The 21,647-nt window shown below is 44.1% G+C and overlaps 2 protein-coding genes across 5 annotated transcripts; both read left to right on the forward strand.

Moving 5' to 3' along the window:
• Window positions 1–1,058: 1,058 nt before the first annotated feature.
• VPS11 (VPS11 core subunit of CORVET and HOPS complexes) lies at window positions 1,059–11,220 on the forward strand. Its single transcript, XM_036397492.2, has 16 exons — window positions 1,059–1,225; window positions 1,579–1,727; window positions 1,919–2,054; window positions 3,101–3,264; window positions 3,365–3,612; window positions 4,013–4,214; window positions 4,489–4,640; window positions 5,592–5,778; window positions 6,195–6,338; window positions 6,819–7,007; window positions 7,868–8,029; window positions 8,501–8,640; window positions 8,950–9,152; window positions 9,731–9,902; window positions 10,020–10,242; window positions 10,942–11,220. Exons 1-16 carry the CDS (start codon window positions 1,072–1,074, stop codon window positions 11,104–11,106), a joined length of 2,790 nt encoding a protein of 929 aa, XP_036253385.1. The 5' UTR covers window positions 1,059–1,071; the 3' UTR covers window positions 11,107–11,220.
• A 181-nt stretch (window positions 11,221–11,401) lies between these two features.
• On the forward strand, window positions 11,402–21,139 carry HMBS (hydroxymethylbilane synthase). Of its 4 annotated transcripts, none has more exons than XM_054517105.1 (13): window positions 11,402–11,549; window positions 13,115–13,187; window positions 13,849–13,901; window positions 13,995–14,050; window positions 15,162–15,239; window positions 15,517–15,621; window positions 17,074–17,149; window positions 17,843–17,956; window positions 18,482–18,520; window positions 19,378–19,497; window positions 19,727–19,780; window positions 20,382–20,468; window positions 20,685–21,139. In XM_054517105.1, the coding sequence occupies exons 1-13, from the start codon at window positions 11,403–11,405 to the stop codon at window positions 20,856–20,858; spliced, it is 1,176 nt and encodes a 391-aa protein (XP_054373080.1). In that variant the 5' UTR covers window position 11,402; the 3' UTR covers window positions 20,859–21,139. The 4 variants fall into 4 exon arrangements, 3 of the variants coding, with proteins under 3 accessions (XP_054373080.1, XP_054373081.1, XP_036253434.1); XM_054517106.1 differs by having other exon boundaries at window positions 13,852–13,901; XM_036397541.1 differs by having other exon boundaries at window positions 13,852–13,901; window positions 15,544–15,621.
• The last annotated feature ends 508 nt before the right edge of the window (window positions 21,140–21,647 follow it).

The raw sequence follows: 21,647 nt of genomic DNA on the forward strand, positions 1-21,647 counted from the left end.
TGTGTTTGCTGTGGTTCTGGTGGTTGGAAAGAGTCTTTTAAAGATGCTTTAAAAATCACCAGCAAAGGAGTTGGCAAAAGCAGGTTTAATGTAATAGTGAAAGCAGGGCAAAGTTCAGTGGCGAGGTTCGCTCTGCTGTGGCCTAGATGGTTAAAGCACACAGAGCAAAAGCAGGCTACACCCAATCTAAAACCAAAATCAACCCAAAATTATCGACATGGATGCTGGGGGAGAAGGGCCAAAAGAGGTAAGGATAGGAATGGATAAGTGGAGTCACAGGGTTCAGAGTCAACCCCCCTGCTCAGCTAGGCCCTGGACTTCACCAGTGGTTTATGCATAAAGGTTTACCAGCAAACCTAACAGCACTTAATTGATAGCTTAAGTTAAACAATTTAACAAAAGGTTAATACGGAATTTACCATAACAGTAACTAAGTACTTCAGATTGCAAACAATGTCCCACTTTGAGCAGCGCCTGGGGCCCTGGAGCAGTAAAAATGTACAGTTGCGACGAGATGAAATACTGCGTAAGTACATAAATGCCGAATGTGTTCTAATTTGCTGGAGTTACATTGAAACTAACTTACACATGTATTCAAAGGTATAGCTTTATTTTTAATATATTTACTGTATTGCTTTTGTTAAGCCAAGAAGATTAATCTGTGACAACACAGATAATTAATCATATTGCTGAGCTCACAGCAAATATCCAGATTTTATTAGTTCTTGTCCACATTTAAAGGTCAAGCCTTTTTGTATATACACTATTAATTGTATATACAATTATTTTGTATATACCATTATTTATTTCCCATTGGAGAGAGGCAAATTAAAAAGATTATATATTCTATACTATAATGCAAAAATATTACTGTAAAATGACTCATTTAAGGTTGCTGTGACCGTTCTGAGTTTTAAATTCCTAGCAGGCTCTGGGATTTTTTTCCAGTATGTATGTTCAAAATTCTAATTTAAATGTCTTGGCACGGCAGCTGCCCCGTCCGCGCGTGCGCCGCCCGAGGGGCGGAGACTCAGGTCACGTGAGGGGCGGGCACGCGGAGCCGGCCCCAACATGGCTGCCTACCTGCAGTGGCGCCGGTTCGTCTTTTTTGACAGAGAGACGGTGAGGGAGCCCTCGGGGCCGGATGGAGCCGGTGCGAAGCCTTTCGCGCTGCCCCCGGGCATCGCAGTCTGCGACTCGGGCCGGGGAAGCCTCGTGTTCGGAGATATCCTGTGCGGGGCCGGGTGCTGTGGCCTGCGCGGCTCTCGGTCGAGCCGAGGCTGCGTGGCAGGCGAGTCCTGGGCGCTGTCTAGCGCGGGCCGGAGGGTGCTCCGGCCTTGGGAATGCGGCAGCTTTCCGCTGTCGGCTGTGCTTTGTTTAAACGAAAACCCCAAAGTGCCGCTGGATGTGTTGGTGCTCCGGGGTTGCTCTGCAGAAGTATTTGCTGTAACTCTACCAGGAGTCCGCAAAAGTCATGCAGATTATTCAGATTCTTGTACGATTGGAGGTGTGGGGCTTTCTTTTTCTTTTTTTTTTTTTTTTTTTTTGGTCCCCTTATGTGCCTTAACTGTGATCTAAATATGGAAGGTCAGATTTGGTTTTTGCCTCGCTCCCTTCAACTCAGCAGTTTCCAAGCTTACAAGCTAAGGGTGACACATCTGTACCAGCTGAAGCAGCACAGTATCCTGGTATCTATTGGTGAGGATGAAGAGGGTATAAATCCTTTGGTAAGTTAAATGACGAAGAGAGGAAAACACATTTGTAATACGGTTCTTTCTTAAAGACTATTGTGATCATCTCAGTTGCCCTTTCTTACCCTAAGTAGCTTCTTCATTCTGGGTTCTATAACATTTTGATGCCAGGTCATGGCCTACTAATACCCCATGTTTTGCTTATGCCAGATCATCGTTGTTTGTAGGTGAAAGTCTGGAACCTGGAGAAACGAGATGGTGGTAATCCTCTTTGCACACGAATTTTTCCAGCAATACCAGGTAACAAGCCCACGGTTGTATCCTGCCTGACTGTCCACGAGAATCTTAATTTCATGGCTATCGGTAAGTAAAGCTGAACTATAATAGCTTAGGAAAAATATTACAGTCCTTACTGAGAGGCAAGGAACATGAATAGATAATACAAAAACCACCATAGAAGATCCTGTTGATCTTTTTTCTCACTCCATCGTTACATTATCCTCACAGAGATACTGTGTGTCTTGTGCTACCATAGAGCTCAAGAACTAAATGTGTAAATTTAGCCTAAGTGTATATTTTAAACTAATAACTTTGATACTTAGAAGCATGTATTTTTAGTTGATGTCCTCTTTTCCCTGCCAGTTGGTAAGGCTACGTATTTATTGAACTTCGTACTAAATTTAGCTTCTGTTGGTACAGGAAAAAAATGCAAGTTTTGTGATACCTAATGTTACAGAGATACTTTTTCAAGCTTGTTATACAAACCTTTTTTCAAAGAAAAAAAGCAAATTTCCCTTTTTGGATTTGACCGTTCCTTGATAATGTTTCTCGCTTGACTCTTCTGACAGAATAAGAGCAGTAATATTGTGAGATTACAAGTGCTCTCAGCTGACTTGGTCCCTACACTGAAATCAAAAAAGCTTTCCCTGTGTGTACAGTGGCTTTCAACCCTGGAACAACTTACAAGACTGGGGCTGTTGTCAAGCTATGAAAACTGTGTGTTTTACTCTCGAAAAATCTCCCTCTGGTCTTTTTTACAGTGTGTAGTATGTTTTGAATAAGCAAGGGACTTGAAATTATAGTTATAATTGCAGTATGGGAAGGCCATTTGTAAAACAAAAACAGACAAACAAAATTAATCTGCATGTGAAGTTTGTGTGTGGAAAGCAAGTTAACCCTTGCTGATCAATGCTATCCTATGTACAGTTGTGTGGCAGCTCTGAACTGTAACTGGAGCAGTGGGAAGTGATTTGGCAAAGACTGACTTGACATGAGAACCTGTGGCAATTCCATTACTTTATACCATGCTAGTGAGCATGGTGTTGTTGCTGACTGGAGCTTCCCTAACTTATGCTGGATAAAATTTCAGGTATGTTGTATAAGTAATAGTTTAGTCTCTGCTTCACCAGGTTTTGCAGATGGGAGTGTTGTACTTACTAAAGGAGACATCACTCGAGATCGGCATAGTAAGACCCAGATCCTACATGAGGGCAGTTACCCCGTTACCGGCCTTGCTTTTCGACAGTCTGGCAAAACAACACATCTATTTGTGGTGACCACAGAGAACATCCAGGTGAGAAGCTAGTTGAAAAAATGTGACTCTGACTTGCAAATTCTCTTGGTTTCAGAGTCTAGTTCAGAGTGATCCCCAAACCCTCGAGTTTCCTCTGTAGTCTTATATGCTTTCAGTGAAAGACTATCCTCACCTGGAGCTGGACACTCATGGTTGTGGATTGCGCTGTTCATCTCTCAGTGACCCCTCCCAGGATCTCCAGTTCATTGTGGCAGGAAATGAATGTGTGTACCTTTACCAACCAGACGAACGTGGCCCCTGCTTTGCCTTCGAGGGACAAAAGCTGATTGTTCACTGGTATCGGGGGTACCTCATCATTGTCTCCAAGGACCGAAAGACTTCCCCAAAGTAGGGCTCCTTGAAACAGATGAGTTCTTTTTGCTCATGCAGCTTCATGCTTTTTCTCCTTCTCCTTCTTCCCTGTGAAGCTTTGCTCTTGGGGGCAGATTGCCACTCTGTCAGATGTTGAGGTTCATCCCGACCCATATATTGATTAATTTCCATTATGAGAGTAGCACAGTTAAATGTGCTGAATGAGGGGGATTTTTTCCAGTCCTATGAATTTCTCAGTGTAACAGGATGATGGAATTTGTGTATAAATACGTGGTGGTTTCCCTCAGGATCCACTTAGTTTAATTGCCTGAATGAACTCTGTTTGTCTTGCTTTCTATACATCCCTAGTTTGAAAAGGTATCAAGATTTCAAGTTATGTTCTTCTTCTTTTCTAAAACTTTATTCTGCTCTCCAGGTCAGAATTTGCTGGGAACGAGGCACAGAATTCAGACAAACAAGTCCTGAATATCTATGACTTGTGCAACAAATTCATTGCATACAGCTCAGTCTTTGATGACATAGTGGATGTCTTGGCAGAGTGGGGATCTCTCTATGTACTGACCAGAGATGGGAAGATCCATGTACTGCAGGAGAAGGATACACAAACCAAACTCGAGGCATGTAAATTTGTTTTCTTATTAGTCTCTGCCTTATGTCTGTAAGATTGTACTGGCTCTGTAGACTGAAAAATTGAACCATTCAGGTAAGTGAATTACATAACAAGTGACCGAATAGCTTTTCGGTATAGCCAGTGTTGTAAGATAATGGGTATGTAAAGGCCCAAGTGCACGTATGCACTAAGATGAAGAAACAACTTGTTTTCCACGTGTGTTTGAACTTGTTTTGTGGGGTGGTATTTCTCTCGTACTGCTCTTACCGTGTATTTAACAGATGCTGTTCAGAAAGAACTTATTTGAAATGGCCATTAACCTGGCCAAGAGCCACCACTTGGACAGCGATGGTTTGTCAGAGATTTTCCGTCAGTATGGTGATCATCTCTATAACAAGGGAAACCATGATGGAGCCATCCAGCAGTATATCCGGTAGGTGGGGGTCCTGTGGAGCTGTGATGTTGTAGTACAGGTAGGACTATCATAGGCCTTGATTTCTGTTTCAGCACAGGAATTAAAACAGTCCAAAACAAAAAAAAGTATGACTTGAGGTGAAAATTCTACCCATACAGAAAAAGACGTCAGTGAGACTAAAAGTCTTTGAACAAGTTGCTTGAAAAATCTCTTTGTACACCTTAGGATAAAGTTCTTCCCTTTGATCATATTTTAACATGAATAATGTAGGCCCACTGGGATGGAGTGGCGCCTGGTGACATCATTATAAAGAAGGGATCACTCTGTGCAAGATAGATGATGGAATTTCGCCATGTTTGGCAGTCTTCTTGGAAAGTACTCAAACAGTTCAATGTCAGCTTTAAAACATCTTGGGTTTTTTAAAACTAGAACTCAGAGCAGCCTTGTTTTGGGGCTTACTGAAAACTTAATGTTCAATTTTTAAAATGCCACAAAGTGGTAAATTATTGTGGAGCTGATGCTCCGGAGTCCCTGACATCCAGTGAGAGTCAGCACGTCTTTTTACCTTGACTTGCTTTAACTGTCACAGTAACTGTGACTAAACTGCTCTATGTTTAGAGCATGAGCATTTAAAGCTGACTTTGAGTTATGTGACTGAAATGAAGGAAAATGTAGCTTTTGTTCTAGTTTGTTGTGCTCAGAGCCTAATCTGTCTTCTCACTGCCACCTTTAAGGGAAGATTAACTCCTTGTATGCCATCATGGTTGTCCCGATCAAGGCCTTTGTATCAGTGTGTGTGCAGTTGGGTGGTCTTACACCATAACTAGTTGTTGCTTCTGATGCATAGCTGAGTAGTCCCAAGAGGGTTAGTACCTGCTGAAGTTAAGGCTTCTCTGTGTTCTGTTGTTAATTTCTCCATTTATTTTGATTTCATGAGTATACAATATCTTGTAACTCTTCCCCTCACAGAACTATAGGGAAGCTAGAACCATCTTATGTTATTCGGAAATTCCTGGATGCTCAGCGTATCCACAACCTTACTGCTTATCTACAGATGCTCCACCTGCAGTCCCTGGCCAATGCAGACCACACTACACTTCTGCTGAATTGCTATACCAAACTCAAAGACAGCTCCAAACTGGAAGAGTTCATTAAGGTATTGGGTAGACATGGAATCATGCTACATTTTTATGTCATCATAATAATTAAAAAGTGGTTGTGGTGAAATTGTAAATTCCCTCCTCTATGACTGTTAAGAGAGAGAATAATGAATTTACCACTCAATACCCTGGTCTTTGCTCCTTTATTTCCAAGCTCTTGCTTACTTTCTCAGTTTGGTTGGTTTGCCATCTGGGTCTGGAATGTGCTTGCTTCTGCCAGTGCAACTGGCAAGCAAATGAGAAGTGGTTAGACTCCTTCCTTTCTGCATGGGTGATTTTTCTCTTGCATGAGAGGTACAATTTCTTGCATGATTGTCCCTGTTCATGTTTTCCTCCTCTGACATTAATGATTACTGCTTCTGGACTGTTAGAATTTTTCTGAGGGACCATCTCTTTGCTTTTGTTCTTGGAGACGAGTGAGAGTGAGGTCCACTTTGATGTGGAAACGGCTATCAAGGTACTTCGCCAAGCTGGCTACTACTCCCATGCCGTGTACCTGGCAGAGAAGCATGAGCATCATGAATGGTACCTCAAAATCCAGTTAGAGGACATCAAGGTGAGGAGACATAACTGCACATGTGTTCTTACTGGGGAGAATACCAAGTCCCTAGCCTCCTCTTTAGTGAGAATATAATTTCACTGACCTCTTTGCTGAGGATAGCATGCTGATGAGAACAGCCACAACAATACTTGTTGCTGTTGGTGTGTTGCCTTTCTGCTTTTGGCTTGTGTGTTAGACTAGATGGGGAAATCAGAAGATCTTGTTTTCTTTCTGATGTGGCTTTTTACAGTGCCCTTTAAGAGGAGCACTGTAAGAAGAGTGCTTAGTTGGGGATTCATGTAAATGTTTCCCCCAGGCTGTATTCAGTCTTTCTCCCTGAGGAAGAAAATGAGCAGGAATGGTGAACTAGGTGATAATTCAGAGCAAATGGTATTTGTGGCATACTCACAGCATGTCTTCAATGCTTTCTGTCCTAAGCTCAAAGTAGAGAGCAGAGGCCAGTGTCCTGTGATTGTTGTGTGTCTGTCTTCACAGAACTACCAAGAGGCTTTGCGCTACATTGGAAAACTGCCCTTTGAACAGGCAGAGAGTAACATGAAGCGATACGGTAAAATCCTGATGCACCATGTCCCTAAGGAGACCACTGAATTGCTGAAGATCCTTTGCACTGATTACCGTCCCTCGGGAGGTAATGAAGGCCCTGGGATGCTAGAAGGAAAAAAGGTAGGGTTTGTGTTGACTGAGAGTTGTTGCTCTCCGGTAGTAACTTTGCAGTGAGTGCTTCTGCATACCTTGTGTTGCCATCCTGATGTTTTAGGTATAATGAGAATTATAACTTAATAAACTCTCCTCAGATGAGACCCCACCTGGAATACTGTGTCTAGCTCTGGAACCCTTAGCGCAGAAGAGACGTGGGCCTTTCGGAGTGGGTCCAGAGGAGGGTTATAAAAATGATCAGAGGGATGGAACACACCTGCTCTGAAGAAAGGCTGAGTGAGCTGAGGTTGCCCAGTCTGGATAAGGAGAGGCTTCAGGGAGACCTCATTGCAGCCTTTCAGTACTCAATTTATAGGAAAGATGAGGACAAACTTTTTTACAGGGCCTGTTGTGATGCTACAAGAGGTAAATAATTTTAAAGTAAAAGAGAGCAGATTTAGACTAGACAGTAGGAAGGAACTTTTTATAAAGAGGTTGGTGAAACAGGTTGCCCAGAGAATTGGTAGATGGCCCCATCCCTGGAAACACTCAGGTTGGATGTGGACCTGAGCAACCTGGTGAAATGGAAGATGTCTCAGCTCTTTGCAGGGGTATTGGACTAGATGACCTTTAAAGTTCCCTTCACACCCAAACTATTCAATGATTCTATGAGAAGCCCCATTCTGATGTACTGGTAGTCCTAGAGGCAAGGGACCTCTTAAAGTTATTACTCGGGATTGATCCTTGATGTTGTCAGCATCCTGTACTGTGCTGTATCTGTCCTGTCTGAGACTCTGGAAACAAACATTTCTCATGGAAAGAAGGAAGGAAGCACTAGTGTGGCTTAGACTGATGTGGGTGCTTGTCTTTTTCTGACTGTTTTACAGGCTAATTCAGAGGAGTTCATCCCAGTCTTTGCAAACAATTCCCGAGAACTGAAAGCTTTCCTGGAGCACATGACTGAGGTGCAGGCTGACTCTCCACAGGGTGTCTATGACACTTTACTGGAACTTCGACTGCAGAACTGGGCACATGAACAAGATGAGCAGGTTTGAGCTCTCTCCAGCATTGTTTTGAGGGGAAAGATTTGGTGTCTGTGAGTCATATTTGCATTCCTGCAATGCCCTTTCCAGCTGGGCATTGACAACATGAGGCAATACATATGCTGTGCTGGACAAATAGCACAGAAATGGGAAAGCAGCCTTGTATGTGGGAGACTATTCCCTTCAGGATGGCTGAACTTGTTTTGTTTGTATGTCATTTAAGGACGGATTCCAGACAATACAGCCTCTGAGCAGATGGCTTGCCCACAAAAGTATCTTTACTTGCTTGCCTGGATCTGTGAGGATGTTGGCTGTTTGAGCAAAGAAAATCATGTCCTGTTTGCTTAAAAGGTTTAAAGAGCAAGTACCAAAACTAACCTGCATGAAAGAGCTCCAAATTGTCAGGTCACAGTGCAAAATAGTGTCTATGTGGGTGTGCCTGGGTTCCTCTTCTTGATTTCTCCCCCTTCTTTGTAGATCAAGGAGAAGTTGCACAATGAAGCCCTCACACTCCTGAAGAGCGGAAGGTTCAAAACAGTCTTTGATAAGGCCTTGGTCTTATGTCAGATGCACAATTTCAAGGATGGTGTTCTCTACCTCTATGAGCAGGGCAAACTGTGAGTGTTACTCTTGTGTTTAGAGTCTTGTCCTTCCCCTCTTGCCCCCACTGCAGCGATTTCTGAGCCATAAATGTCTGTACCATTAATGCTAGTGACCTCTTTAGCATCTCAAGATGGGCATGGTAGATGATTGCTCTGCAGAAATACCTCACTGTTGAAACAAGGCAGTTACATAGAGTGAAAAAAGACTTGTCTTTGGCTTCTGTGTGAGTCTGGGGATTGCATGGCTGGGTGAAAAGCTGAGGTCCCTGTAAAACCTCAAAGGGCAAGATGGATTGTTGCAGCTGATGAGTCTTTCTCCCATAGTTTCCAACAGATCATGCACTACCACATGCAGAATGAGCAGTACAAGAAGGTGATTGAGGTGTGCGAGTTGTATGGCGACCAAGAGGCTTGTCTCTGGGAACAGGCTCTTAGCTACTTTGCACGGAAGGAGGAGAACTGCAAAGAGTATATTGCTGCAGTGCTGAAACACATAGAGAACAAGAATCTTATGCCTCCGCTGCTTGGTAATGACATATGACATTGAACCCTCAGCCTCCCCTGCCATAGAACCCCAACCCAAGCAAAAACCACAAAACAAACCACAAAACACTCCAACCCAGACTTGTTTGTAGTGCTTTCTGTAGATCAGACATTAGAAGAATCAATGAAATTGGAGCCTACTATTTGAACTAATAAGCTGCTCCATAGGGAAAAACAATGTCAGTCACAGCTCCTTAGTTAGGGAGAAAGATCTGCAGTATCAGTGAGATGTCTCATACATGATTTCTGTCTGTCAGTGTGGGGCAGTGCAGGGTGTGCTGAAACTCCTGTTGAGCCTTGGTGGAGAACTAAAATGCAATCCACTACTATATCCTTCCTTTGTCCCTTTTGGTCTGAGTTATCCAGACGTGCTCCCAGTCACCCATTTCTGGAAGAGATCAAATTGAAAGAGAATCTTTAAGTGAGCTCTTCCAATTCCATGAGAATTCCAGCTGTCTTTGCCTGTAAGTGGCCTGTCCCAGGAAAGCAGTCTGCCCTGGCAGTACAAGCATAGCTGCAGTTTTTGTGCTTGTGTTTAAACTAACATCTCAGTTGCTCTCAGTTGTGCAGACGCTGGCTCATAACTCCACAGCCACCCTGTCTGTGATTAAGGATTATCTTGTCAACAAGCTGCAGAAGCAAAGCCGCCAGATAGAGCAGGATGAGCAGAGAATTCAGAAATACCGAGAAGAAACTACGAGGATCCGCCTGGAAATTGAAGAGCTAAAAGCAAGGTGCAGGAATGTGTGCTGTCTTGTCTAGTCCTATTCAAGGACAGAACTGCTGTTTTCTTGTAGTAAGGTGAAGTGTAGTTTGTCTTTCTCACACTTCTCCATCTTGTTGTCACTCAGTCCCAAGATTTTTCAGAAGACCAAGTGTAGCATTTGCACGAGTGCATTAGAGCTTCCTTCAGTCCACTTCCTGTGCGGTCATTCCTTTCACCAGCACTGCTTTGAAAGCTACTCTGAGAGTGATTCAGAATGTCCTACTTGCATGCCAGAAAATCGCAAAGTGATGGACATGATCCGAGCCCAGGAGCAGAAGAGAGATCTGCATGACCAGTTTCAGCATCAGGTAGGCTAACATTGTCTATCTTATCAAGTTGAAATAAATACAGTTCAGATTCATTTATGGACCTGTAAATGGAGGCTGGTAGAGACAGGTAAGGCTTGAAAGTACTTTGTAAACAAGGTTATGTTAACTGGATAATGAGGCATTAGACCCTAGGGTGACTGCATTGTGTAAAGGGCACAAGAGTCATTGTTGGCTCTGTGAAGGTGAAAGAGACTCTGTCCTCACCTGACCCTCGAGACCTAATGGTCAGTGTAACAGCTGGTCAACAAGTTGCATAGAACTAATTAGGGAGAAAGGGAGAAGAACAGTGTGAATTGGAATGGGGACAGCACCAAAATGTGGCATCTACCTTGTGTTCCCCAAGGATTAATTAAGTGGTGAGTGTGTGAATGGGACGTTAGCTGGAAAATGTTAACACACGTGGGAACTAGAGCAGTTGAGGCACTCACCTTCCTGCTTAATTCAGTTGCTCATTACCTCAGTGCATGGCTCAGAAGTGGCATTGAAACAGGAGCTGGAATGGCCAGTGTCAGAAAATCTAGCAGGTTCTTCTGCTACACCCAGCCCTTGCGTGGACTGAGCAAAGAGCTGCCCTGTCCACTAAACCAGAGGCTTCTAAGTGCAGAGGGAGAAAGGAAGGAGGCTAGAAGCAAGATGCTCTGAAGGCTTTTGCTGATGCTGCTGCTTTCTGTCTGGCAGCTCAAGTGTTCAAATGATGGCTTCTCAGTCGTTGCTGACTACTTTGGTCGCGGCGTCTTCAATAAGCTCACTCTGATCACGGACTTGCCCTCGGGAAAGACCGCTACAACGATCGAGGCCGGCCTGCAGCGGGAGCTGCTTATCCACACCAAGCGCAGTACCTGACTCCAGGCCCTGTCCACACGCCCTCTCGTGTTGTACGGGGTCCCCCGTTGTGTCCTCGGCCCCCTGTATTTGGCTTCCCCCCTTGGCCCCCAAATAAAGCAGCGTGGTCGGGCAGTGCCGCAGCGCGGCCCTCACTTGACCGGCCCGGCCGGGCGGCGCTCCGGGAGGGCGGGGAGAGGGGCGGGGCCTCTGGGTGGGTGGGGGCGGGGCCGCTCACGTGGTAGGGCAGCAGGGGCGCGGCCGCCGGTCACGTGGGGGGGGGGGGCGGGGCTGCGCGGCGCCGAGGGCCGGAGGTCATGGCGGAGCCGGGGGCGGCCGCCGTGGGCCTGGGGCGAGCGGAGTCTGGCGGTGGGGCCGACGGAGCGGGCGCCGACTCGTTGCTGTCGCGGGAAGAGAACGGCGTGGATGGCAGAGCGATCCGCGTGGGCACCCGCCGGAGCCAGGTAGGCAGCGGCAGGACTGCGGTGCGGGGAGTGCCCGCCGCCCGGGCACCCTGCGGGCGGCGCAGGGTCTGAGTGCTTCTCGGGGCTGAGGAGCGGCCTCAGCTTCCTGAGTTCGCGCGTTTCCACTCCTGCTGTGGAATTCCGGGAAGAAGTTTGGAAAGCCCTTCCTTCGGAACCCAGGGACGGTCAGCTCTGTTAGCGCCGTCGTGGTGCAGGGGCCGGGGGCGACAGCGCGGGTCTTCCGGATCGGGCTGAGACCAACTTGCAGAGTCTGCGCAGCCCTTGTAGGGAAAACACCCCAATAACTGATGCTTGCAGCCCGCTCAAAGGCCAGGGAAGGGACGTATCCAGAGATAGAGAAGGTATCTGTTGCCAGCGGGCTACAGTAGGGAGGAGCAGCCTCGCAAAGAGAGATAAGTGACCCTCAGGCCTTTGCGCTGAGATAATCTCGTTCCTTTTGGTAGCACGTTCTAGGAAGAATTCCGTGCTGTCACAAAGGCATTTTACGTAGACATCAGGACAAGGGAGATAGCCGTGCATGTATACTATCTCATGTAATAACCTGAAGCTTTTGGGGCACTTTACAAAGGGAAGCAGCTACATACATTCATTGTACTTGTAGGGAACTGCAGTCCTGAGAACGACGTTAATTACCAAAGGGTCTTGAGCCCTTCGGTGGCAGAAAAGCTGAAACTCATCTGTAGTTGCTTGAGTCAGCTGCCGCTTGCATGTGCAGAAACATGATAAGCTAATGATTGTATTTTACTTGTTCCTGGTTTTCTTGTGCAATGGAATGTTCTTCATGCAGTTTACTGCTTTGAGATTTGTTTCTTGCTGTACATGATGATGTAAGCTGTTAATTTTGTGTGTGTGTGTGTGTGTGTTTGTAGAAACTCTAACTTGGTCTTTGTTCTTACAGAGGATAAGTAACTTATATTTGACAGTAACTGTGGATTTTTCCACCAGCTCAGTGAAATCCTACTGGCTTCTCCCAAAGCTTGCAGTATTGGTAAAATTCATACTCTTAGAGAAAGCGGGAGGCTTTAACCCTAACCTCAACCCCAGTCCAGTGTGCAATATGACTTGTTCTCTCATTGCTGAGCAACAGAATAATGGTTTTGTATACGTTTTCTGCCCACCTGCTGATGAGCAGTCATCATTTAGCAGTTGTGTTCCACATAGGTGAAACCAACAAGTGAAAGCATGAGAATTGTGATCTGTAGGTTTCTGTTGTAATCACTCTCCCTAACTTGATAAATTTATTGCAGTGTTTCATCAGTGGTTGCAGCACAGTAATGCTGGACATGGGGAGATGTTGTAGTGGCACTGTAGTCAATAAAATAAGTTCTTCAGTGAAGCGTTCTGGTCATGATAGGAGTTCACACAGTTCAAGGAGTTTGTACCTATGAGCGATTTAACTTGAGGAAACCTATTTCTAATGCTTTTGATTTAGAGAGAATGCACTGGTCATGCATGCCTGGCTGTGGGAGAGTGGCAAAGCCTCCTTAGCTACTGTATGAACAATGTGCTCTTTCTTTAGGACTTTGTTTTCTGCTTCCTTGTAGCTGGCCCGGATTCAGACCGATAGTGTCGTTACGATGCTCCGTGAGCTATACCCTGACCTCCACTTTGAGATTGGTAAGTTTTTTTTTTGGATGTTGCCCCGGGGTAGATGGCAAGGAGCAGGAGCCAGCGGGTTATCTTTGTGTGCACGAGTCAGGAGGAGGAGGTCTGTCTAAGTTTATCTGAGAGTGCCATCTGAATTCAGTTCAGTTGTGTGGCTGGGCAACTGCTGCTGCTTGTTTCTTCTAGGAGAGATAGCTGGATTTCATAAGTCCTTGGTGATTTAAGTGCCGAGTATGCGATGGGTATGGTGTTGTGTTGCTACATTTGCAAACTTTGTATTGTTTTGGCTGCGCCCTTCTGAGCATTAGGGGCATTTTCTGGTCTGGGGCTCAAGGCTTTCAGCAGGAATTACAGGAGCTCAGCCATGCACTGAAGAGAACTGCTTTACATGTGTTCACTGGCACTCCAGAGACAGACCATGGCAGTTTCCACTGGGTCAGCTCTTCCCCAGACCTGCCCTCTTTCACCTTGCTTCTGTTTTTGAGGACAGTGAAAGTCTCAATTTCACTTGTCTTAAGTGCAATGTACTTCTAGAAGTGAGCTGCTCTTGTATTGAGCTTGAGTCAGTGTTCACACAGTAGTGTGTGACTGCTCGTGGCATTTTGCATAGATATTTTCAGCCTAAGCCCAGTGCTTTTATCAAGCCTCACATTTTACCTGTGCTGTCTCTGAGCAGTGGCCATGTCAACAACTGGGGACAAGATCTTGGATACAGCACTTTCCAAGGTAAAGGATTTTCCTTTATTCAAAAACTAGTTGTATTTATGTTATATTGGCTGTTGCTTCTTTTGTGATTTATGTTGTTCCATTTATGTGTAGATTGGAGAGAAGAGCCTCTTCACCAAGGAGTTGGAAAATGCACTTGAAAGAAATGAGTAAGGACTTACTGTTCTGTCTTTCTCCTTAGCATTTGGTGCTCTTTGGAAATATTTGGCTTGCTGCATAGGTGATCTACTTTCCTTCAGTCCTCTCAGGCTAAAAAAAGTAATCCTTTGATAAGTCAAAAGGATTTTTCCCCCCCTTTTTTTCTCTCTACCCTGGGCTCAGGCCATGTATTTTGAAGTGGAGCTGTTGTGTCACTTGGTCTGCCCCAGTTAGGTTTTCTTCTGTTATTTGTGTATTACATGCTGTAATACACAGGGAGGATGTGATCTCATATGATTAATACTTATGAATATATTTTTTTAAAAAATACTTTTCTTACTAGTGGTAATGTATTGCAAAACAGATTTACTGTCATCCTATAAATGTTAAAATTTATTAACTTATGCAAGCTAAATGTGCAGGAGAATTTGACATGGGCAAATTGTGCTGTGTTCTGTGCAACTTGTCTCTACAAAAAACCTTGCTTCTGATGCCTGAGCAGAGAGAGACTAGTGCTAGTTTCATGGGTTTGAGGTGTTGGGGGAGTTTTGTTGTTATTTAATCTCTCTTTCTTTTCAATATTCTGAGGAGGGTTTCAGTGGTGCCTTAGTTATAAAGTATGTTTAAAAACAGAGGTATTCTTCTGCATCTCTGCCACATAGTTACATCATACTGCATTTTCAGTGAAGTTGGTGAACAGCTATTGGAGTCTCAAGTGTTTACAATTATGCTCGGTTCCTGTGTGACAAAACAGGTAGCCTGTAGTTTGGCTTGTTGTTACTTAAAGTTTGACTCATGATGCCAACCCACATACTGATGCATTTTGGTACAGTGTGTCTCTGTGTGAACATCTCCAGCATCTTCCCCTCATTCAATGATTGTTTAAGTGTCTTTTGTCCCTGGCTAAGGGGAAAAGAGAGACAGAGAAAAGTGAAGTACCCTTTAAGGAGTAACACAAAAACTGTATAGTAATCCTAGCTATGGAATCCTGAAATTCTTCTCCCTTCTCCAATTAATTCCCAGAGTAGGTTCAAACTTTTCTGTAGGTGACCTGAAGGCCTCTGGTAGATCCGCACATGAGCTCCACCATCTGTTCTCTCATTACTATCCTCTAATTTTTAGGGTTGACCTTGTGGTTCACTCCCTGAAGGACTTGCCAACTTCTCTTCCTCCTGGCTTTACGATTGGCGCTATCTGCAAGTAAGTGTGGACATGAGACTTGATTCTCTTGAGAGTCTTGCATTTTATAGTGTTGGTAAAGGAGAGCAAAGGCCGTGTAGGTCCTGTGATTGGTCTCCAAACCACTGGAAGCTCTAGTGGAACTCTAGGGCTGCCCTAGTGTTCCATAGCTGGCAGGTGTGCTGAAAATTCTTGCTTGTACAGTGATGATGAAGTATTTTGGAGCTAGAGGTAGTTCTTTCAGGAAATGATAGCAGAACAGTTGACCTTACCAGCCTTCCCTTAAATGATCTGTCAGGCATTCTGCACTTGTATTATTTTGCAGAAGGGAAAACCCACTTGACGCTGTTGTCTTTCATCCCAAAAACTGCGGAAAAACACTGAGCCTCCTTCCTGAAAAGAGGTGAGTGGGAGAAGAAGGGGAAGACAGGTGTAAAAATAGAAGGGGTCAGTTGGTTGATATTTTCCATTGGCAAGTCAGTCAGCTCATTGCTTTATCCTGTAGCGGTTTTTACACTGCCTTTTGTGAGCATTCCACAGACATTAACGTGGACCCACTTGCTAGAAAAAGTAACACTGTCTCACAGGAGTAAGGTTCATCTCTCAAGTCACCCTTGAGCGGCAATGCTTTCTCAAGTTAGAACCTTTGTTGCCATGATCTCGCGAGTGAATTCCTGCTCCTTGGTGTTCCGCTTACTGCTAGGGAATGCATACAAGGCAGACGGGGTGTCTGGTGCAGCATTTTGGCTTTCATGGACCTGAACTGTGCTTCAGTTCTCACTCAGCCTCTTCTGATTTCTTCCTTGTTTTTGGCATCACTTTCTTGTGGTTTCTCTATTTTTAATGACCTGTCTTTCAGTCGAGATTATTGGAATCCTTTGTCCGAGACAGATGAGTGAAATTACTCAGATTAAGGTAGCTATTAGAAAGATACTTTTTTATATATTAAAGTGAAAGAAATAAACTAGCCATGACACAAAGACTTGTGTTTCTGTGCATTTGAATAGCAGGAAAATCACATCTGGTTTAGGTTTCAGGTTACCAAAAGAAAGAAGCAGAAGGGCACATACTGATTTCTTCAGTCTCATGACCAGAGACAGGACTCAAGGAAACTGCATGAAGCTGAATCAGGGGAGGTTTAGGTTGGATATTGAGAAAAGGTCCATCACCCAGAGAATGGTTCAGCACTGGAACAGGTTCCTCAGGGAAGTGGTCACAGCGCCAAGCCTGACAGAGGTCACGGAGTATTTTGACAACCCTCTCGGGCACATCGTGCGATTCTTGGGGTGTGCTGCACAGGGCTAGGAGTTGGAACTCAGTGATCCTGATGGGTTCCTTCCAAATCAGCATATAATATGATTCTATGAAAAGAAGTGAACAGCATATGTCTTGAGAAAGGAAATGCCCAGACTTGCAATTTTCTGTGGTTTCCAGTTATATACTCAAAGGTCCTCTGCTTAATGCATTTCTCTCTTTGATGAAGTTCCCCTGTTTTAGTCACTTCATCACTTAGTTGTCTGGTTCATTTTGGGGCAGTGGAGTCTTTTTTCTGTGAAAAATATTGTCTTTCAATGAGGTTTCATCAGTCCTTGACAGTGGCTAGGGACTGCTCATCAGAAGCATATCCTGTGAATTGGCTCCTTGGGAGTTGCTTCAGACATGCTTTGTGCTAAACTTCACAGAGTGGTTTTCTTTCTTCTGAGGAGATACAAATCATTGACTGGTTTTTTGATCTTCATTTCAACTAAAAAAAAAAAAAGTTACCATTTGTTTCCTTGAATCCTCTGTCATATATGTGGCTGGAGGTAACTGTTAGGAGTGTTCTGGATTTCAGTGATTATATTTTTCCCTGCAGTGTGATTGGAACCAGTTCACTTCGGAGAGCAGCTCAGCTCAAGAAGAAGTTCCCTCATTTAGAATTCAGGGATATTGTATCCTTTCCTGGAAAGCCGTGGGAGCTGGGTAAAGCTGCAAACAGGAAAGTGCAACTTTGTGTAAAATCTAGATTCCAGGCTGATTTGTGCCACTTGACTTCAAAGAACAAACTCCTTCCTCAAAGGCTGTTCTCCACTACCCTGTGCTGAGGGGGAGGTAGCACTGTAGCCATTCTGTCCTCTGCTTCTCATGAGGCTGTGAAGAAGCAGCCAGCCTTGATCTAGCTGGGGGTTCAGCATACAGATGAATTGTATGTTTTGCAGTGTTTGAAAAACTGCATGATGGTGCCTCCCATGTGTTTGTCACGGGCATGTGACCAAACGTTCCTGGGTTTCCAGTAACCCTGGATGCTGTTTAGACCACTAATTCCGTTAAGGGTGGCTGACCTGCTGAGAAAAGGCATTGTTACTTCAATCCTAGGAGCAGAGTTCTTTGCAGTGCAGAAGGAGTTGGGTGCTAATAGTGTACTTCAGTGGTGTACGTATCTTTGTAGAATCAGCGCTTGAATTAATATTCCATAATACTTGGCAAAATTCTATTTTAAGAAACAATTGTGCATATTTAACACTTTCAGGACGTTATTGACATTCTCATTTGGAGACTGTTGCATTCTGTACAGTCTGTAAAGACTCAACTGGTTGTAGGAGTGTTGTCTGGCTGTTTCTATGCTTGCTTAATCACTTCTACAGAGAGGAAACTTAAATACTCGTTTAAAGAAGCTAGATGAGAAGGAAGACTTCAGTGCCATCATCCTGGCTGCTGCTGGGCTGAAGAGAATGGGCTGGGAAAATCGCATTGGCCAGGTGAGGTGCAGCAAAGCAGAAAATACCATTCTCTGATGAAATACCAACTGTTTGACTTTCAGACCTTGTGGTTGTCCTATCCAAGATAGGCATGCAATCTCCTGACTCCATTGCCACGTTAGCTTTGATTTGAGGCACTTCTGGAAGGAGTGGTTGGGTTTTTTGGTTGGTTGCTTTTTCTTCATGCAGAAAGTTTTCATGTTCAACTTTGCATGGTTCAGTAACAGTTTGTAATCTGGTTGTCTCATAGCACTTCACAGCACTTGTGTCTAGCAATGCAGCAGTGTGCAAGGCTGAGATTTTAGTGATTAGCTAATTCACAAAGTGTTCCACTTCAGTTGATGGAAAGTGCATTATCTCACTTTTGTGGTGGAAACACTGAGGCATGGGAAGGGAGAGGTGATATTTCTTTGGTCTGACATGAAATCAGTTCATATTAGAGACAGGATTCTGGCTATCTGGCTTTTGTTTTCTATATTGTGAATAGTGCAACTTGAATTAACTCTTGATTTTACTTTCTTCCAGCTCCTAGGCCCTGAAGATTGTCTGTATGCTGTTGGACAGGTACTTTACAACTTTTGTTTCTTAAAGGGCACTGAAAGCCAGCAGCAATATGATATGAGTAGTTAACTGTGATGAAGACTTCTCATGTCTTGGTTATCAGAAAAGTACTTTGATCTCTTTTCTTGGCTGTTAAACTGTTTGAGGCACAACTTGATAGGAGACTGGAAGTCTGCTCTTCTACCCAGTGTGTTAGGGGCTGGTTCCTATCAGTAATAGAAAAAACAGTAAATGGGAAAGGTAAATCCATGCATAGCTACAGCGGGGCAACATGGCAGATATGGGGCAGGTTCTGGCAGGGTCAGTATGACCCTGCACCAGGATAACTGTGCAAAGCCACTGCAGTGTCTTTGGTCTGTGATGCTCCCTCCTTTGTGCATGGTGTCCTGACTCCTGCAAGGTGGAGCTGAAACACCCGCCTTGGAGCACATTCTTAGTGCTCCTGTTTTTGGGTGGGTGGACTGTTCTAGTCCATGCTGGCTGTGTGGCTGAGCTTATGCAGCTAGTATCAAACTTGCTAAACTACAGCTGGTGATCTGTTAGTGATTGCAAGTGACAAATCTGCACGTTCAGTCTGAAAAAGTGATTTTGATCATGCACTTGTCAAGTACCTGCAGAGTTCTAGAATGGTTTGAGGTGGCAGCATGATCTTTTAACACTTGCCTGAATAAGTCCTGATCCTCTGTTTATAGCAGCTATTGTCAGACGACCCTGCACCCAGCAGAGTGTATTGTAATTAATTTCCGTGAACATTCTTTTTCCCTTATTGAAAAGGGTCTGAGCCTCTGAGTTTTGTTTCATGATCAATGCTGATGTATGTAGTTGAAGAATTATATTTTGTTGTGTCTTTCTTCTTCTAGGGTGCCTTAGCAGTGGAAGTTCGTGCCAAAGACCAAGAGATACTGAATATGGTATCTGCCCTACATGATGCAGACACTGTGTTGTGCTGCATTGCTGAGAGAGCCTTTATGAAGCATTTGGTAGGTCTGGCACCCTTCCTCTGCCTGCAGCAGTAAATACTGCTCTGCTAGTTGACTTGATGCCATAAGATGGGAAATCTGTTACACTTCTCTAAAACTGCAGAGTACTTCTGAATCGAAAAGGGCCAGAAGAGTGATGGGCAGGGTTGTGTGCAGCCTAAACTTTTCAGAGGCCTCTGCTTTGAATGTGTTGAGTAGGAGCCTCAGTGTCAGCTGCTTTGTGTTTTAGGAGGGTGGATGTAGCGTCCCTGTTGCTGTCAACACCCTGCTGAAGGATGGCCAGGTGAGGAGTACATTGTATTCTTCATTGATTATTTCTGAAAAGCTATTCCAAGTGTGTGCATGTTTCCATATCTTTTCCTGAAGCTAATTTCAGCAGGTAGATACCTATTATACTATATATACTGTTATACTGTATAGCCAGTTAGACAGTCTTCTGACTTGACCCTTCTGTGTTTGTGTCCAAAGCAGGAGTACAACAATGGGTCAGGCTACTGAAGCTGTCTTTCAGAAAATTCCCTTATAATATATACCAGACTCCCCCCTCCACCCCTCGGCTTATTTCCTACTGTCCTGAGGTCTGAAAGTATTGCTTTTGACCGTACCAAACCTGTTTTTATACAGTGGGGTGTGATTAAGGAGGTGGGAAACTAGAAAAAAACTTCAGCCTTTTCCTTGACAAGTCACATCTTCCCTAACAGGGATTACTTTTCTTTATACTTGTATTGTACTGCTATTCATGCTGATCCCACTGAATGACAAAAGCCCTTCCCAAGACGACAGACTTAGCTTTGTATATTGGGTGGGTTTTTTTAAAGAGGGGGTAGTTGGCTGCCTGTTTGTTTGTTAATGTGGTAATAATCCATTCTATATATTTTTCCAAGTTGTATTTGACAGGAGCAGTCTACAGCTTGGATGGATCTGACAGCTTGAAGGAGACCATGCAGACTGGTGTTAGTTATCCCCATCAGGTACGTGAATCATGTGGCTTCAAAATTCAAACCTGAAGCAAAATGACAAAAACTGGGCCTTTAGAAATAGACCATATTTGGTCTGGTTTCTTGTAACCTGTAACAGCACACTGTTCTTGAGGCTCTTCAGACTAGATTTTACCCTGTTTCATGGGTGTCTTAATTCCTTGCCTACTGTTTTCCTGCTGCCTTACTTTGAGGTGTTTATATTTGCAGAATGAAGATGGACCGAATGATGATGTGCAGCATGTTGGCATCACAGCCAAGAACGTTCCTGGTCAGGCCCAGGAAGCTGCAGAGAACCTGGGTGTTGAACTAGCTAGTTTACTTCTGAGCAAGGGAGCAAAGCATATCCTTAGCGTGGCAAGGCAGCTCAATGATGCCCGCTGAACCTGGGGTGTGGCCAAGAGGAGTGCTACAACTCTATGCAGCTACATAATGATCCTCTGGAGGGATTTATTTCAACATTCACACCAGTCTTACCTGATGTTCGGGTGCAAAAAACCTGAAATATGAAGTTAATTTGAGTAGTTTCTGCTCTTCAGAGTTTTCACCCCTCTACACATTTCTCTAAATTGTTAAGCATCTCCATGAAGTATTGTCAACAACTTCTGTAGCTAGAGAGCTAAAAGAAAAAATTTAAAATAAAAGCCTTTAAGTGTTCAGTTCCATTTAGGAGCAAAGTGACCATTGGGTTATAATTGGATACACAACTGTGCTGGTACTAAAATGCTGTACTGTGCTGAGTGCTTTTGGGAGGCATTATTTGGGCCTTTTCACTCACTGGATCACCGAAGGCTCCCGTTAGGTTCCTGATACCGTGTTCCTTATAGTAAAGTAGCAGAGATACTACATCCACCCTTGGCCTTAGTGAAGGTAAATTGAGTTATCAGGTAGATGCCCGTGATACACTAGTCAATTGGCTAGTATTAGATTGATACTATATATATATATCTAGATATATCTATATATATATATATATGTATATATATCTATATCTATCTATCTATATATATATATATCTATATATATATATATTAGCTATACTAGCTGGATGGGCTAGTATTAAATGAGGGGGTGGCCAGCCATTTTGATTTCCCTTGTATGTTTGTCCACAAGTCATGAGAGCCAGTTAGCTAGACTTGCCGGCGAAGGGGGAGCTGAAGCAGAAGCCCAGAT

The sequence above is a fragment of the Molothrus ater genome, chromosome 22, assembly GCF_012460135.2.
Source record: "Molothrus ater isolate BHLD 08-10-18 breed brown headed cowbird chromosome 22, BPBGC_Mater_1.1, whole genome shotgun sequence".
Classification (NCBI taxonomy): Eukaryota; Metazoa; Chordata; class Aves; order Passeriformes; family Icteridae; genus Molothrus; species Molothrus ater.